Below are 17,357 nucleotides of genomic sequence, written 5' to 3'. Positions count from 1 at the left end.
GGACTGTTCACCTGCTGTAGTATGTTGTTAAGAGTGTTTTTCTGTCTAACTTGGGCTCGGGCCAAGTTCTGTGGTTTTGTTCCCTTTACCTACATAAAAGTACCTTAATAGGTACTTTGGGAATGCCGTTGAACCTATAAGAATCAGCTCTTACTAGGCCAGTGATTTTATTTAGTAAATTATTTCTTAAGTTTGTATTGTCCCTTTGAAATTAATCAGAAACACAAGTCATTCCTTCCCTCTGTCCCAGGTTTGTGTCTTTCATAAATGTGAAAGAGTAGAGAAAGCTCCCTGTATCTTTCTCTTTATGCATTGGTCTGGTTTCTAATTCATAGAAAGAAAGATGCAGGCTGCTGGCTGCCGCAGGGGGCTGTACTGCTCTCAGGCCAATTGCAGGCTCTGGACCCTCCCTAATGAGCATAGCGGCTCACAGGAGGACTGGGCGGGGCCAGGTTCCCTCCTATTTCTATGACTTTGTCCTCACATTACTCCCCTTCCTGCTTCCTCCCAGGTGTTCCGCCTTTGAATTTTATGGTATCTGTTTCCCTTCTGTGGATGAATATAGTTAGAGAAGATTGTAGGCCGTTGTTGTAGGATTTATACATAAGTGAGAAGTGGCATTTACTAGCATTGTGTGATTTTTTTTCCCCCAAAAGGTGTTATATATATTCTTCACTTGACTGGAGACTTATTCTCTACTAATTTGACATGAGAGAATGTCTTCAGTTTTTTGTTTTATGTGTTCAAAGTTGTCGTACTCTTCTGCCATTTGTTTTTGTAGGATAATCTTTTTGGGGCTACAGCTGCTAAGAAGCAGTCATCATCTCTACTAACTCAGAGCCAAGAGAAAACAAAGCCCTCTGAGCTTTCCAAAAAGAAAGCATCTGCCTTATTGTTCAGCAGTGATGAGGAGGTAGGTTGAAAGTTATTTTCTAGAGAAGAGTAGGAGATGGTTTGATGGATTTAAGAGTTACAGCTGTCCTAAACCTTTTCTTTTTCTGCCTGTTTAGATCTAGTGAAATTCGGTCACCAAAGACTATGTTCACAAGACTGTCTTTCTATTCTTGAAGAAAGATATTTATTGTAGTATATTAACTTAAAGATTAATCTTTTCAAAATGCTTAGGAATAAAATAAGTATCACCCTCAAATTATAATATATGCTAATTCAAATGAGTTAGGCCTTATTTTACTTTTTTTTTTAACATCATTATTGGAGTATAATTGCTTTACGATGGTGTGTTAGTTTCTACTGTACAACAAAGTGAATCAGCTGTATGTATACATATATCCCCTCCCTCTTGCGTCTCCCTCCTACCCTCCCACCCTTCTAGGTGGACACAAAGCACCGAGCTGATCTCCCTGTGCCATGTGGCTGCTTCCCACTAGCTATCTATTTTACATTTGGTAGTGTATATATATCCATGCCACTCTCTCACTTCATCCCAGCTTACCCTTCCCCCTCCCCATGTCCTCAAGTCCATTCTCTACATCTGCGTCTTTATTCCTGTCCTGCCCCTAGGTTCTTCAGAACCAATATTTTTTTTTTTTTTTTTTTTTAGATTCCATATATATGTGTTAGCATACGGTATTTGTTTTTCTCTTTCTGACTTACTTCACTCTGTATGACAGTCTCTAGGTCCATCTACCTCACAGCAAATAACTCAATTTCGTTCCTTTTTATGGCTGAGTAATATTCCATTGTATATATGTGCCACATCTTCTTTATCCATTCATCTGTCGATGGACACTTAGGTTGCTTCCATGTCCTGGCTATTGTAAATAGAGCTGCAGTGAACATTGTGGTACATGACTCTTTTTGAATTATGGTTTTCTCAGGGTATATGCCCAGTAGTGAGATTGCTGGGTCATATGGTAGTTCTATTTTTTTTTTTTTTTAAGGAACCTCCATACTGTTCTCCATAGTGGCTATATCAATATACATTCCCATCAACAGTGCAAGAGGGTTGCCTTTTCTCCACACCCTCTCCAGCATTTATTATTTGTAGATTTTTTGATGATGGCCATTCTGACTGGTGTGAGGTGATACCTCATTGGAGTTTTGATTTGCATTTCTCTAGTGATTAATGATGTTGAGCATCCTTTCATGTGTTTGTTGGCAATCTGTATATCTTCTTTGGAGAAATGTCTATTTAGGTCTTCTGCCCATTTTTGGATTGGGTTGTTTGTTTTTTTAATATTGAGCTGCATGAGCTGCTTGTATATTTTGGAGATTAATCCTTTGTCAGTTGCTTCGTTTGCAAATATTTTCTCCCATTCTGAGGGTTGTCTTTTCATCTTGTTTATGGTTTCCTTTGCTGTGCAAAAGCTTTTAAGTTTCATTAGGTCCCATTTGTTTATTTTTATTTTTATTTCCATTTCTCTAGAAGGTGGGTCAAAAAGGATCTTGCTGTGATTTATGTCATAGAGTGTTCTGCCTATGTTTTCCTCTAAGAGTTTTATAGTGTCTAGTCTTACATTTAGGTCTTTAATCCATTTGGAGTTTATTTTTGTGTATGGTGTTAGGGAGTGTTCTAATTTCATTCTTTTACATATAGCTGTCCAGTTTTCCCAGCACTTTACTTTGTTAAATGATTGCTGTGTTTCGTTAATCGGTAGCTAGACAAGATAGGAGTGGTCTATGCTCGTTTAATTCCTTTTTTATAAGAGTCTTAACGATGTTTCCATTTGCTATCCAGATATATATTAGCAGAGCCAATTGAGAATACAGTTTAGCAGCTGTTCAGATTTAGCTGTACAGAAAAAGACTAAATATAATGATACTAAAAACTGTGAGTGTTAAAAATCTTCCTATTTTATAATACTCTATTTTAACATTGTAGGTAAGTTATGAGGGTATGATGTAGGCAGATAAATTATAGATGTGTTCATTTTTTTTTTAATTGAAAGCAACTTAAAATGACATAACATAATTTGCTTTTTCTACTCAAATCTGTGAATTTATAATGGATTTTCCTTTTTTTTTCTTTCTAGCAGTCTTAGTGGGTTGTTCTCCCTATAGTGATGGCCAACCATCAGTTGAATTTTTTCTTCTGTAATATTACTGTGGTTCAGGGAAAATAAAAATATTAGCTAAAGCAGGGAGCAAAAGTACTTGCAGAGTAAAGATAACCAGGGTTCTAGAACAGTGACTTGGCTTTGACTGCCCAGTGGGATCACTTGGAGAACTTTAGAGAGTACTGATACCGGCTTCCACCACTGGAGGTTCTGAATTAATTGATTTGGGGTATGGCCTGTTACTGGAGGTTTCTAAGGCTCTTTTGGGGATTCTAGCATGTGCTCGCTGTTGAGCACCCCTGCTCTAGGGGAGCACTTCTCAAACTATAATGTGTGAAGAAATCACCTGGACATACTGTGACAAATGCAGGTTCTGATTCAGAAAGTGGGGTAGAAATTCTGTATAACAGAAGCTGCTGCTTGTGGAACCCACTTTGATTTACAAAGCTCTAGACTCCAGGACCACTTAGCAAGTGCTCAGGAGATCCTTGATTTGAAGGGGTGAGCATAGCCAGGTGGGGTTTCCTTAAATGCTTTCTAAAAGCCAGATTCAGAATTTTCTGGTAAAAGGGTCACTAGCAGCTTTCATTGTGTCTTGTTTACATTACATGAGCTTTTTATACATTTTTTTTCCCACCTTGCTTTGGGATTTTTAAATTTTTAAATTCAAATATCATTTTCCTCCAAAGTTGAGAGTTCTTGACTTTCTTTATTTTTAAACATTCCTGTATCTTCTCATTCCCCTGTATAACTAATTTTGATCTCTAAAGTAGAGAAGTTCCCTTGTCCTAACACAGAACAGGACCATAGAGAGAGAAACACTGTGGCAGGTAGTGATGGAGGGAAACACCATAAGGTCTGTGAGGTCAAAGAACCCAGCTGTCTAGATTTGAGTTCAATGAAAAGCCTTGGACATAAGCTTTCCTCGAAAGTGATACACTTAGTTTAAATACAAGTTAGGTTAACAAATGTGAATTTTATTTTACTCCTCAGGTTTCTTAATCTAAATGGCCAGAGGATTTTAACATATATTTTATCTTTTAAGGACCAGTGGACTATTACTGACTCACAGACCAACTCAGCATCTGACAAGTCTAAAGGAGAACTTAGGGACTCTGGGACCACCCAAGACCAGGAGATTAAGGCCGTGAAAAAGACCGGCCTCTTTCAGGAGGACAATGAGGATGATCTGTTTGCTATTGCTAAGGACAGGTGAGACAATCATTGTAAGAAGTCATTTCATCAGTGTCCGTGGTAATAGGTGAAGGTATTTGATGTGCAAGATGTCAGCTGCTGGGGGTGACATGCCGATCATTCATCGCCTGGTAATCATATAAACGAGAATGTCTTTGATTTTCACTTGCAAGTTATTCTCCCCTGGTACTGGGAAATGTTTTTCTTCATGGATCCTTACCTAATTTCTTCTACTTATCTTTTTTTTTTTTTTAACCTTAAAATACTATTTTTCTTAGTTTGTTAGGGGTTTAAGTACAGTTTGTTGTCTTTTTTGTTTTTTCCCTGGGATACCCTAAAGAATGTAAAGTTTTGTCCAAGTTTCTTAAGTTTGTCATTTGGATAGAAATCTGCTCAGCATTGAGAAACATCCTGTTTAGTAAGATGGTTCTCTGCAGAGCTGTGCTGTATCACACCAGTTGCTGGTAACCCCTAGCTGGTCTTAGGTGCTCCTGCACGTTAGTGCTTGGACTAAAGGGTGGCAGGTTATGTAGAGCAGTGGTCCCCAACCTTTTTGGCACCAGGGACCGGTTTTGTGGAAGACAGTTTTTCCATGGACCGGGTTGGGGCGGCATGGTTCAGGCAGTAATGCGAGCGATGGGGAGCAGCAGACGTAGCTTCGCCTGCTCGCCTGCCGCTCACCTCCTCCTGTGCGGCCTGGTTCCTAACAGGCCCAGGACTGGTACCAGTCTGCGGCCCGGGGGTGGGGACCCCTGATGTAGAGTGAGCGTGGGCTGTGGTTGGTATTGTAATATGCTGCACATTAGCTGTGAATTCAGAATAACTCCCTTGAAAATACATGTATTTTTTTCTTTTTCTCTTGAGATCCTTAAATGATTACTTTGAAATTTAACTGAATGGTAGTAACATAAAGAGCCAATTGATTGGACATGTAAACCCTATGCATTGGTGTGGTTTAGCTTTAATACTGAATTGATAGATTCAAAAATGTCTCATATTTCTGTCTCTGAATACTATGATCTCGTCAAATGTCACCATTTCTACTTTGGGCTCCATGACTTCACCCCTGGGTGTATCTTGGGCCTCTGGTTAAGAATGTAAGCTCTGGAATCCCAATACCTGATACTAAATTCTGGCCCTGCCAGTTGCTCTCTGAATAGCCTTGGACAAGTTACCTAACCTCTCTGAGCCTGAGTTTTCTCATCTGTTAAACAAAAATGATAATAGTGCTTCTCTCATAGGATCATTGAGAGGATTAAATGAAATCCAAATATGAAATGCTTAGCACAATAGCTGGTACATTGTAAGCACGCAAATGTAATTTACCGTCATGAGTGTAGGGGAAATAACATTTCATTCCTTTATTTTTGTTGCTCGCTCTCTCTCTCTCTCCTGGGACTCTCTCCTTCCTTTCTTCCCTGGCCAGCTTCTTCTTTTTTTTTTTTTTTAAATGTTGTGCATTTTATTTATTTATTATTATTATTATTTTTGGCTGCATTGGGTCTTTGTTGCTGCGTCCGGGCTTTCTCTAGCTGCGGCGAGCAGGGGCTACTCTTTGTTGCGGTGCGCGGGCTTCTCATTGCAGTGGCTTCTCGTGTGGTGGAGCACGGGCTGTAGGCGTGTGGGCTTCAGTGGTTGTGGCGCACGGGCTCAGTAGTTGTGGCTCGCAGGCTCTAGAGCGCAGGCTCAGTAGTTGTGGCACATGGGGCTTAGTTGCTCCACAGCATGTGGGATCTTCCTGGACCAGGGCTCGAACCCGTGTCCCCTGCATTGGCAGGTGGATTCCTAACCACTGCACCACCAGGGAAGCCCCTGACCAGCTTCTTTTAAGACTCAGTTTAAGCCCTCTCTTTTGAGAAGCCTTCCTTAACCCAAACAGCTGAGAAAGATAAGAAATAGGGTTAGAGACTAAAGCAAAAATGGCTCCATCTTTAACCCCCCACCCCCAGCTCTGTTTCACTTGAGCATTTTCTACACTGTATAGAAGTTACCTGTTTACGTGTGCAGCCCCTCCCTTTGCCCCCACCACACACATATGGTCACAGGTCTAGAGATCAGGAAACATGTTTCATGTGTAGGTCCCAGTACCAATTACACACAATATCTAGCTTTCAGCAATGCTAGCTTTCATCAGATTCTCAAAAAAATCTTTTACAGACAACAGCAAGTGCAGGAGAGGATGCGGAGGAATTGGAGCCCTCACACATTGCTGGTGGGAACGTAAAATGGTGCAGCCACTTGGGAACGCAGCCTAGCAGTTCCATGAAAAGTTAAACATGGAGTTGCCACAAGACTCGATTTCAGTTTTTAGGAATATGCGTAAGAGAAATGTCCACCCAAAAACTTGGACGTGAATGTTTATCATAGCGTTATTCTTAATAGCCAAAAAGCGGAAAGAACTCAAAAGTTCATCCACTGTAGAACGGATAAACAAAATGTGTTATATCCACACAATGGACTCTTATTCAGCAATTAGAAGGAATAAAGTACTGATACATGCTTCAATACAGATGAACCCTGAAAATATTGTGGTAATTGAGAGAAGCCAGTCACAGAAGACCACATGTATGATTCTATTTGTGTGTAATGTCCGGAAGAGATAAATCCATAGAGACAGAAAGTAGATGAGTGTTTGTCTGGGGCTGAGGGGAAAGGAGAATTGGCAGTGACTGTGAACAGGTATGGGCTTTCACTTTAGGTTGATGGAAATATTGTGAACTTAGATTATGGTGATAGTTGCACAACTCTGTGAATATACTAACAGTCACTGAATTGTACACTACTTAAAGGGTAAATCTTATGGTATGTAAATTGTAACTCAAACCCATTCTAAAAAAAGAAACAGAAGCTTTGTGACCCTAACAAAGTTGCAAAATAGTGCCTTGTAAGCAGGGCACTCAAACATCCTTGCTTGCCTGGAGAGGCCTGCTTTGTGCCTGTCATTTCAGCCTGGTGATTAATAATGTTCCCTTTCGCTCTCAAAAGTGTCCTGGTGTAGGGCATAAACTCTATAGACATCTTAATGTGTTTTGACATCTGTCCCTTTTAATAAATCAAAATACTTATTACCCCATTATTTATAATGAGAAATACTCCAGTTCACTGAGCTGCATATTTTTCTTCTGAGGACAGCTCTCCACGGGATGTCCACATTTAACCAGCAGGTGCCGAGGGTGTGAAATGAGATCCAAGGTTAAGGACTCACTGTCATTATCTATTGTAACTATGTCCAGAAAGCTAACTAGCTTTTCTCTAGCTTAGAACTTCAGAATCTGGCATCAGATTATTTTCTGTGGATTGCTTGGTTTTGGTTTTGATTTTTAGAAATTGTTCAGAAAATCATGCATAAGATTTTTCTTCTGCTGTAGCAGCTTAATAAGGTTTTTGCTTTTTAGGCATCTGATGTAGTTATTTTTGTCATATTTTGTGATCATCACTTAGTAGTCATATATTTTGGTTATAATTTGTGTACATTTTTATCAGTGTATATCCTTAAAGGCATATTAGATTTTACCTGACTGTGTATGGCTCTTTGTTTTTATAATTTCTTCAGGGTGTAGACCTAATTTTTTACTGTCCTTTAGTGTAAGTGTCCAGTGTAAGTATACTCAACTATTTGGTTAGTTGTGTTCCCTAGTCAGTGATCCTTAGGCAATTTTACGATGTAGGCAGACATCCAATGTTAAACTAATGAATAACCTTATATTGTGCTTTGTTAATAATTAAACTTAGAGAAAAGATTATGATACATATACTTATGGGTATATATGCTAATTATTTTTAGTGTAAGTAGATGGATACTGAAATGACTAGTATTATTTTTATCTAGCTAACATTGAATTTGGAGTTTTCATTACTTTGATAATTCTCTAGTATGCTGCTAGTTGGGTGGTTCCTTATCACATAGTATAGAAACTAGAACATGACCCTTCCGTAATTAGAACACTTTCTATTTGGGACTGCCCACGTCCAGTGCTAGGCCTCCCTGTGTTTCTTTACTTTTATGATTCTGTTCCTTAAAAGGTCCTGATCAGTATTTATTCTGGCAGACATTTATTGACTGCCCCTAGGGGCTGGTGTGGAAGCCTAGGTGAGGAGGTAGGTGAAGACAGGTGAGAGGAAGGTGGTGAGGAGAGCTGTGGCTCGATTTCAGCTGTGGTTGCCCAACATGGAGTAGAGATGGGTGAATATTGCTGTGGTGAACAGTGAAGATGAGCTTTCCCAGCTTCTTAGAGACTTTGTGTGGAGGGGATAGAATGGGATGGGTTTAGGGTTTGAAGGGAAGGCACAGAAGCCCACAGAGGCGCTTGGAAAGACATGGTTAAGTGGCTGAGGTGGCACCAGGCCATAGGTCACAGCCTGAACCAGGTTCTGGCCCTGCGATCTCTTGACAGCTGCCTTCCTGACCACTCTGGAAATAGGCACTGGTGCTCCCTGGTTCTTCCTCTGCCATAGGAAATGGTGAGAGAGAATGCTACGTTTGTGAATGCTAAGCGTGTTGTGTGCGTTGGCAAAGCCAACAACTAGTGCACCTACCTTGAGCCAAAAGTAACTGACAAAGGGACAAGATGAGGAGGGCCCCGCGCTTTTACACAAGAATGCCAGACAGCGGGTGATGACTTGCTAGACACAAATTGCACCTACTTCAAAGGTTTTTCTTGCTGCAACTGTGTAAGGTCAATGGATGACTCGGGCGTTTTGGTGGTAGGTGGGTTCCTGTCAGTGTGGCCTAGAAAGAATACTGTATTTTGTAAATCACATTTGCCTTTAATTTGACTCTTTATTTGTTTGTATAGCCAAAAGAAGACCCAGAGAGCATCTCTCCTGTTTGAAGACGATGGTGACAGTGGAAGCTCTCTGTTTGGCTCTCCTCCCGCATCTGCTCCTCCTGCGACAACGGTATTCTTAACCTCTTAGGCCCAGGAAGTAACCCTGAGGTGATGTTACATGAATACTGATGCCTCCCTCAATCAGGTCCTAAAACCTGACCTTGGAGACTGAGTCTTATGGAAAAACTCGTTTGCCTGGTTTTAGATAGACATCTTCTGGTTAGTGGTATTTTACAGATGAAGCACACGTGCAAAGCCTGGAGAAAAGGATTCCATATCACGCAGCCCCTTCAGTGTCAGTTGTAGGTGTCTGAGTCTCAGGGGAGAGCAGGGGACAGCGCTGTTGCACTCCTGGAGGAACTGCCGGGCTTAGCCCCGGTGGCATGGAATTCTGCTAACATTAGACCAGGCCAGTTAATGTACAGGTTATTCCTTACAGGAGCAAGTTTCCAGTACTAACGCTTTGGTCCTGGTTTATATTAATAGTGAATCAGTAAAAAGGAAGGAAGTTCTGACACAGGCTACGACATGGATGAAGCCTGAGGACATAATGCTGAGTGAAATAAGCCAGCAACAAAAAGACAAATACTGTATGATTCTACTTACACGAGGTACCTAGGGTAGTCAAATTCATAGAAACAGTAGAACTGTGATCACCAGGGGCTGAGGGGGGTGCTGGGGGATGGAGAGTTGTTTAATGGGTACAGAGTTTCAGTTTTGCAAGATGAAAAAATTCTGGAGATTGGTTGTACAATAACGTGGATATACTTACTACTACTGAACTCTATACTTATAAATGGTTAAGATAGTAAATGTGTTTTTTATGACAAAGTTTTTTAAAAAAATTAAAAGTATGTGATGAGAAAAAAAAAATCCATCAGTGCCTATCTAGTCTAAATAGCCTTCCAGCGATTACATTTAAATGGCATCACTAACCATGATCGCCTAAGCTAAAAGATTTAGCAAGTCTTCATGTTTTTTATATCAAAAGGAGTATTAAGAAATGAGAGGAAGGTGGAATTATGATAATATTTGTCCTGGGAACCTAGGGATACTGGAATCCTGTCTTTGGCCTGTCATTCATCCCTCCCCAACACGTTCTCTATGTGGGTATATGTAAGTGTGTGCACACAGAACAAAGTGAGGCCAAGCAGCATTTTATTGCCAACTGGCAATTTCCATCAGCCCCAAAGGAAAATTTAGAACTTCTCAGGCTAGACCCCATGGAGACCTCCTTGGGGGGTCTCCAGCACCTGAGCTGGGTTAGCCTCAAAGGCCAAGAATCAAGCAAAGTCACAGCCTGCTGTTGAGGGCCTTCAACCCCAACTTCAGACCACTCTAATTGGCACGTGTTAGAGACAGAAAGACATGTAAGACAGGGAAGGAGGGATGTACCCCTCGAGATTCCCCCCATGTGGGAGCAGCCACAGAATCTAAAAAGGCAGCTCCTCCACCCTTGCTGATGAGGAAGACTCTCCCCTTCCCACTGTGGTCATGGGTGACCATGTGCAGTCCCCGATGCCTGCACATCCCGAGGGCCATTGTACCCTAGGGGGTACAGTGAAGGAGGGAAATGGCAGTAAATGAGCCTAGAACTTCCTCTTTTCTAGAGACCCGTACCTGGCTCTTCTTCCATATCTCCTAAATATTTTTTGTTTAAAGTTTATTTTAAATTATATAGTAATAAGTGGATGCCTTCTTAAAAAAGGGTTAAAACATGCGTAGAGGGAGTTCCTTGGCAGTCCAGTGGTTAGGACTTGGTGATTTCATTGCCATGACCCCGGGTTCAATCCCTGGTCGGGGAACTAAGATCCTGCAAACTGCACGGTGCGGCCCCCCACGCCCAAAAAAAGAAAGCAAGCAAAAAAAGGTAGTCAAGGTAAAAAACAAATAAAAACGAAAAAACATGCGTAGAGAATACAAGGTCCCCATTCCATACTCCTCCCTAGTGTAATCATTGGTAACAGTGTGTTGTCAGTGCTTTTTTCATGCCTGTTTCTAGGCATTCTTGTCTTTTTTTCGTTTAAATGAGATCATGTTTTACAGTTTTATGCATCTTTTTTTTTTTAAATCCTGCAGCATGTTTTTCATTTCCATAAACTCCATCTTGTTTTTGTTTTTGTTTTTGATCACTATATAGTATTCCACTGAATAACTACACCAGGACATGTGTGAATATTTCTCCTTTGATGGGGTAGTCATCACTGTTTCCTGCTAGTTTGTTAGGAATGATTCTTCCCGTCCCTACAGCCTTGTCATCTTTAGCCTTGACTATTGAGATAATTTCTTAACTGGCCTGTGAATGCTCCTTCTCTTCATCTCTCCTTGCCGCTGCCCAAGTTATCTTCTCAAAGACCACCCAGTCCTGTCATCCCTTTATCAAGCTGAGCCTGTAGCTGAACCTACCACGCCACCTGTAATTTCATTCAAAGTAGGCTCAGCTTTTCCACCTTCACTCGCCATGCACTCTTGGTGACTCATCCTGTCCCGAAATATTCCAGAGGAAGTTGTTGTCTCTTTTTTCTGGAAATATTCTTCATATTTTCAGACCCAGTAAAGGTGTTAACTTGTCCTATTCCCAGGCCAGGCCCATGCCAGTTACTGATTTAGGGACTCTTTCCTCACCACAGTCCCATTAAGTGCACAGCTTGTAGTAAAAGCTTGCAGCATTGCCGCTGCTTCTGAGTGCTCATAAGCTTTTCTTTGAATTACCTGTACTTGCATCTCCCTGAAGTGGCTTCATGGTTAAGAGAGTCAGAAGATCTGAGTGGCTTTTCTTGTAACTTATAACTTCTACCCTGGATAAATGAGCAGTAATCTAATGAATTTTGAAGGTTCTGGAAATGTAAAACTTCTTTGAAACTGTAGTAATTATGATTGTTAAATAAGACAAAAGGTCAAAGATATGCATCTTAAGTAGCAGAACAGCCTGCACACCTGAGTTTTACCATTTGTGAAATTTGATCGCCTTTAGGCAACATATAAAATATATTTTTTGTTTAGAGATCCTAGAATATTTTAAAGTAAGTTAAATGCAACTCAACTGTAAACCCATCAAGAAAATTAATTTCAGAATGAAGATGAAGAGTCAGCTTATCTTTAGGAAGATTTAAAATCAGTAGTTTGGTTGGCATTTTCCTTGGTTTAAGGACCATAGTTATATGAAGGGAGAATTTGGTCCACCGTACATCAGTCTCGTTTTTTACCTTGATCCACTTGCATCGACATTACATATAGTTTTCAGTGAGTCCAGCACATCCCACAAAAATTTTTTCCTTTGATCACTTTGGTTTCGCTTTATTTCTTCTGAAACTCTTTTGTGGGTTTCCAGTCTTTTATTTCAAGTTCTAATGATGATGCACTTTAAGGACCGCTTTCTAACAATAACTAAAAATTTGCTTACCTTATTCTTCTTATTTATTTGTAGTTTTTTCTATCATAGTCAGTCATGTTCTTCTTTATTAGTTTCCCAAACTTGTCTACCTAACTCGATTTAGATACTGCTTCAAAGCTTACTTCCTCATATCATCTAGTCTAGTTAGTAGGATAGAGTTACTGCTTTTCTTTCAAGCATTTTTGATAAGTCACTTGCCTCAAGGATGCCAATAACTCTGGGCAAGTCATGTGACCTCAGTTTCCTAATCTCTGAAATCCCTGCCTCCCAGGTAAGGAACAGATGAGAGATGGGGCAAAGTGCTCACAAACTTGTGCTGAGCACCTGCTTCATATAAAACACCGTGACTGGCTGTGGAAATATACTGCATGATCCTTTCAAATGAGTGGACAAAGAGATGTACGATAGCTATTAATGTAAATTAGGAGGGAAATACAGTAAGGGCTGGGTATAGACATAAATATTCTTATCAGCGAAGCACCTGATACTTACAGAAGAGAACAGGAAAACCTTCGTGGGTGACATCTGAGCTGGGCCTTGCTTGAAAGATGAGGAGGATTTGTTTCTCCAAACAGTGCAGATCAAGCATGGAAGTGTGGAAATTTACAATAGGTTTAAGGAATAGTGAGGATTGATGAGGTGCAGATGGATGAGGGTCATAAAGAGGGGCCAGTTGATTGTCATGTTTAGCATTTGCTTAATGCACACAGCGCAGGTTTGGGGTGGGAGATGAAGTAATGTGGTGGGTGTTTTATTTTAGCAAGACAGCTCTGGATGATGTCATACAGCTGAAAGGTAAGGGGAGGGAGGCAGAGAGGCGAGACTAATGATTGGGTGGCAGAGGTTAGGATCTAAGCCATGGCGCACACAAGGAGTTAACAGATGCGGGGAGACAGGTGCAGACCTTGTGGTGGCAGAAACTGTCTGCAAGTCTGAGGTAGTGGTGGTATTGCTTCTCCCTGTCTGTGCCCCCTTCGCTGTCCTGTCCTGTCTCTCCCGACCCCAAATTTTAGCTAATGCCTTAAAGAGGACTGTGCTTCTGGCTTGTTCTGTACATTGCCATGCTCGTCAGGCACACGTTTTGTTTGTTTGTTTTTGAGGATGTCATTTATTCTTCTTCTGATAGAGAAAAGAGACTGTCCCTGACGTACCACCTCTGCTGTTCAGTGATGAAGAAGAGAAGGAGGCACGGTTGGGAGTGAAACCGGTGGCTAAGAAGGCTGAGAGCGCCAAGGAGTCGTCAGAATTTGGGAGAACTAGCGTGGCTGAGGAGTCAGGAAAGGTGGACTTTTTTTTTTCTTGTATAATCTGCTATTTTTGTCTCTCACGTGTTCTTGTAAAACCCACACACGCACACACATACCCTTACATTTTTCTACCACAGAAAACAAACGGCTCGTTTGTTGAAAATTTTGAAAACACTGAAAAGTATGAAGAAGAAAATCTGTGATCCTGCCATTCAGGGAGACCTTCAACATTGCTCTTGCCTCTCCGTCTCTTTTCTAGGCATATGTGCGCACACAATGATGTGCATTTTTCCCGTTTTACATTATTATGGTCATTGTGTCAGTGTCCATTTTGCCTTTCTCTGTCTCATCTCATTTTTCCTTTCGGTTTTCTCTCTGCACGTCTGTTCTTTCTGACCGGCTCTCTTCTCCGTAGTCTGTTTCCCGTTGCTCTCTTCTAATCCCACCTGTACTTAAATTACAATGACAGCTTTAAGAAGATTTTAGTTTACCAATCTTTTACACTTAGTTGATGTTGGCTGTGAATTACAGAGTGAAGTGAAATTTGGCTTTCTTCTAAAGCATTAGCTTTCTTCTCCTGGGCGGGCTGTCCTCTCCTGCAGGAGGCCTGTGGATAAGGCTGCTGGCTGCATCTGGGAATCAGCAGTTCATTCAGTCTCTGTCTACTTTTTCTTTTTTTCTAACTTTTCTCGTACTCTCGTACTTGTGTGTGTTCAGCTATCTAGGTTTACTCTCTCTTCTAGGGCCTATGTGAAGAATATTGCATATACTTTTCCTGTCGAGGCTTCTTGGGGCTACAGTGATGCAAACATTTTACCTATACCTGAATCACTGTGTGACATTCTCTTCCTGTCGACGTGGACCTTTTCTGTGTTGCTGTAGCCCATTTTCCCCTTGAACTCTAGCTGCTTGTTGTACTGCTGTCTCCCTTGCTTGAGGATAAGCTTTTTGAGGATTGGGGCCATGTTCGTTTTGCTCTCCATTGCATCTGTGGTGCTTAGCTTATTACCTCGCACATAGTAGGCACTTTCAAAATTACATATTTTCTTTAAAGAAGTATATATTTCCTTTATAGTTTAACCACTTTGAAATTAGGATGCACCTCACAATCGATGGCATGTTTAATTGGGAGTTGTTTTTTTTTTTCTTGGCAGTTCATACAGGAACAGTGATTCTTACAGTCAATGGTATCTTGCCTGAAAGGTGGTGCTTGTTGAATGAATAAACGCTGCATTTTATGATTATTTTAGAGATTCTTCTAATTGCATAATACAGTATAAGCCTTCTACAAGTTGTGTCCAATTCTGTCAATTAGGCCTCTCCCTTGGAGTTATGTGTTAGTTAAATACTAGGAAATATATGATCCATTTCCAGTGATTGGCATTTGTGTCATACCTGTGACTTCGAAGTTATTTATAGCTCATGAGCAACCTATGTGGCTCAGGGTGATAGCTGATATATATGTATCTTGGTTGGAAGGAGTTATAAATATAGGCTTTAAACTGATGGGAAAAAATCATCTTTGATTATGAATTATCTGTACTAGACTCTCCATTGGAGTGGCCGATCAAGAATTGGCCTCAGTGTTTTGTTAGCTGGGAGTAGGTGTGATTAGCTGTCATGCCCTGAAACATGCAGGTGTGACAGTTACTGAATTAATGAGGAGCTTGGGAGGCCCCACAATAGAATTTTTGTTTCCAGGTGTTACTCATTTTTTTTCCTTACTATTTCCATTTTCAGGAAGGATCTCTGAATGTATCTACTCAGGAAGCAGCCAAGCATTCTGATTTGTTTTCTGCATCATCCCCATTGGACAGAGGAACTAAAACTAGAACCAAAACTGTTCTTAGCTTATTTGATGAGGAAGAGGATAAAACAGAAGATCAAAACAGCTTCCAAGCTCTGAAGAAAGAAGTAGGAAAGGTGAGCAAAAAGCTGTAAAGTTTCAAATCTTTAGAAGGATAAAAGAATCTCATTTCACAGTGTCAGTCCTGTGATGTGAGTTGCTGAAGAATGGAGGGTTCCAGCTTCTTCACATTCTTACCATCACTTGTTGACTTTTTTGATAATGGCCAAGTGTCGGTGAGGATGTAGAGAAACTGGAGCCCTCATTCACTGCTGTTAGAAATGTAAAATGGTGCTGCCACTTCAGAAATCAACTTGGTGCTTCCTCAGATTCTTAAATTAAGAGTTACCACATGACCTAGCAATTCCACTCCTAGGTATATAACCAAGAGAAATTAAAACATAAGTTCACACAAAAACTTGAATGTAATGTTCCCAACAGGTATTATTTATAATAGCCAAAAGATGGAAACAACTCAAATGTCTATCAGCTGATGAATGAATAAGCACAATGTGTTTTAGCCATACAATGGAATATTATTTGGCAATAAAAAGAGTGAATTACTGATACATAGTACAACATAGATGAACCTTGAAAACATGCTGAATGAAAGAAGCTAGTGACAAACACATTATGTATGAATTCATTTATTTGAAATGTCTTGAATAGGCAAATCCATAGAGATAGAAAGTAGATCAGTGGTTGCCTGGGTCTGGGGAAAGGGGTGGACAGGAATGGAGAGTGACTGCTAGTAGGTTTGGAGGTTCTTTATGGGATGATGAGAATGTTCTAAATTTAGATTGTGGTGGTATTTGCACAGCTCTGTGAGTATATTATAAACCATTGAATTACACACTTTAAATAGGTGAATTTTATCTCAATAGAAGTATTACAAAAAGAGAAAACAGGCGATGGGCCATAGATTGCCAATAATTTTTTGTAAATCAAACTGAGGATATAGTCCATGTTGATATTTACAACAAATGTTTTATGAATTTTCTTATTATACCAGTAGGATAGCCCCGTTTATAAATGAGAGCTACACACAGTGAATATGAATAATTTGCTGTATTTTCTTCCAGTTTCTTACTGTGTTGGATTTTGTATATATGATTTTCACGGTTGTAAAACTTTGAACCTTAGTTGCTATGTTACACTAATTTTTATGTGTAATCAATAATAATTATTAGTTAATTTTTAATGTGACACATTTTGTCAGAAGTGAGTTTTTTTGTTTGTTTCTGTCTGTGGTTGTGATACTAAAGAAAGGGAAGAATTTTAGAATGTCAAGTCTGGGGCATTATAGTGTCAAACCAAGTAATGTGATAGTAACTTTCAAATGTCAGATACCCTAGCAAACAGAAAGAACTTGTTTGGAATCTGAAGGTAGTGGGGTGGAAGGTGGTTGGGCACAGGGGAAGGTTGGCTGATCACACCTGTGCCAGCTCTTTGGCCTAAGAAGCTGGTACATAGAAGTTAGGGATACGTGCTTGACCACTCTGTGTAGTTTCTGGTATTAAGTCAGCTGCTGTCTCATTCTTCCCTTTGGGCATGAGATGGAGAGAACTTGTTTAACTTTATGTGTTTTCACCCCTAAAATGTTTCTCAGTATGGAACTAAGGATTGTTTTTTAAATAAACAGTTCAGATTCAGATACTACACAAAGGTTGAAAGATGATCTTTCCAGATTATGTATATGTTACCTGTTTTTGTAAATATATTCTCCACTGTTTTTAGTATCTCCAAAGTATTCCATTATGTGACTGTGTCATTCCGCTTCTGATGGGCACTCAGGCTGTGTCCAACCTTTAGCCACTGTAAACAGAGCCA

General features: G+C 40.3%; 1 protein-coding gene across 7 annotated transcripts in view; it reads left to right on the top strand.

Moving 5' to 3' along the window:
• LOC133082245 (WASH complex subunit 2-like) overlaps window positions 1–17,357 on the top strand; it is a 56,456-nt gene that overhangs the window by 30,351 nt on the left and 8,748 nt on the right. For 6 of the 7 annotated variants that reach the window (XM_061179221.1, XM_061178942.1, XM_061179079.1 and 3 more), the window contains 5 exons: window positions 782–913; window positions 4,063–4,229; window positions 9,008–9,110; window positions 13,561–13,716; window positions 15,422–15,604. In XM_061179221.1, coding sequence (XP_061035204.1) covers window positions 782–913; window positions 4,063–4,229; window positions 9,008–9,110; window positions 13,561–13,716; window positions 15,422–15,604 — 741 coding nt within the window. The remainder of the gene's footprint in view (window positions 1–781; window positions 914–4,062; window positions 4,230–9,007; window positions 9,111–13,560; window positions 13,717–15,421; window positions 15,605–17,357) is intronic. The other variant, XM_061179141.1, reaches the window with a different exon arrangement.

The sequence above is a fragment of the Eubalaena glacialis genome, chromosome 1 (genome assembly GCF_028564815.1).
Source record: "Eubalaena glacialis isolate mEubGla1 chromosome 1, mEubGla1.1.hap2.+ XY, whole genome shotgun sequence".
NCBI lineage: Eukaryota > Metazoa > Chordata > Mammalia > Artiodactyla > Balaenidae > Eubalaena > Eubalaena glacialis.
Note: the sequence above shows the minus strand (reverse complement) of the source record. Positions and strands in the feature narration are given on the sequence as shown.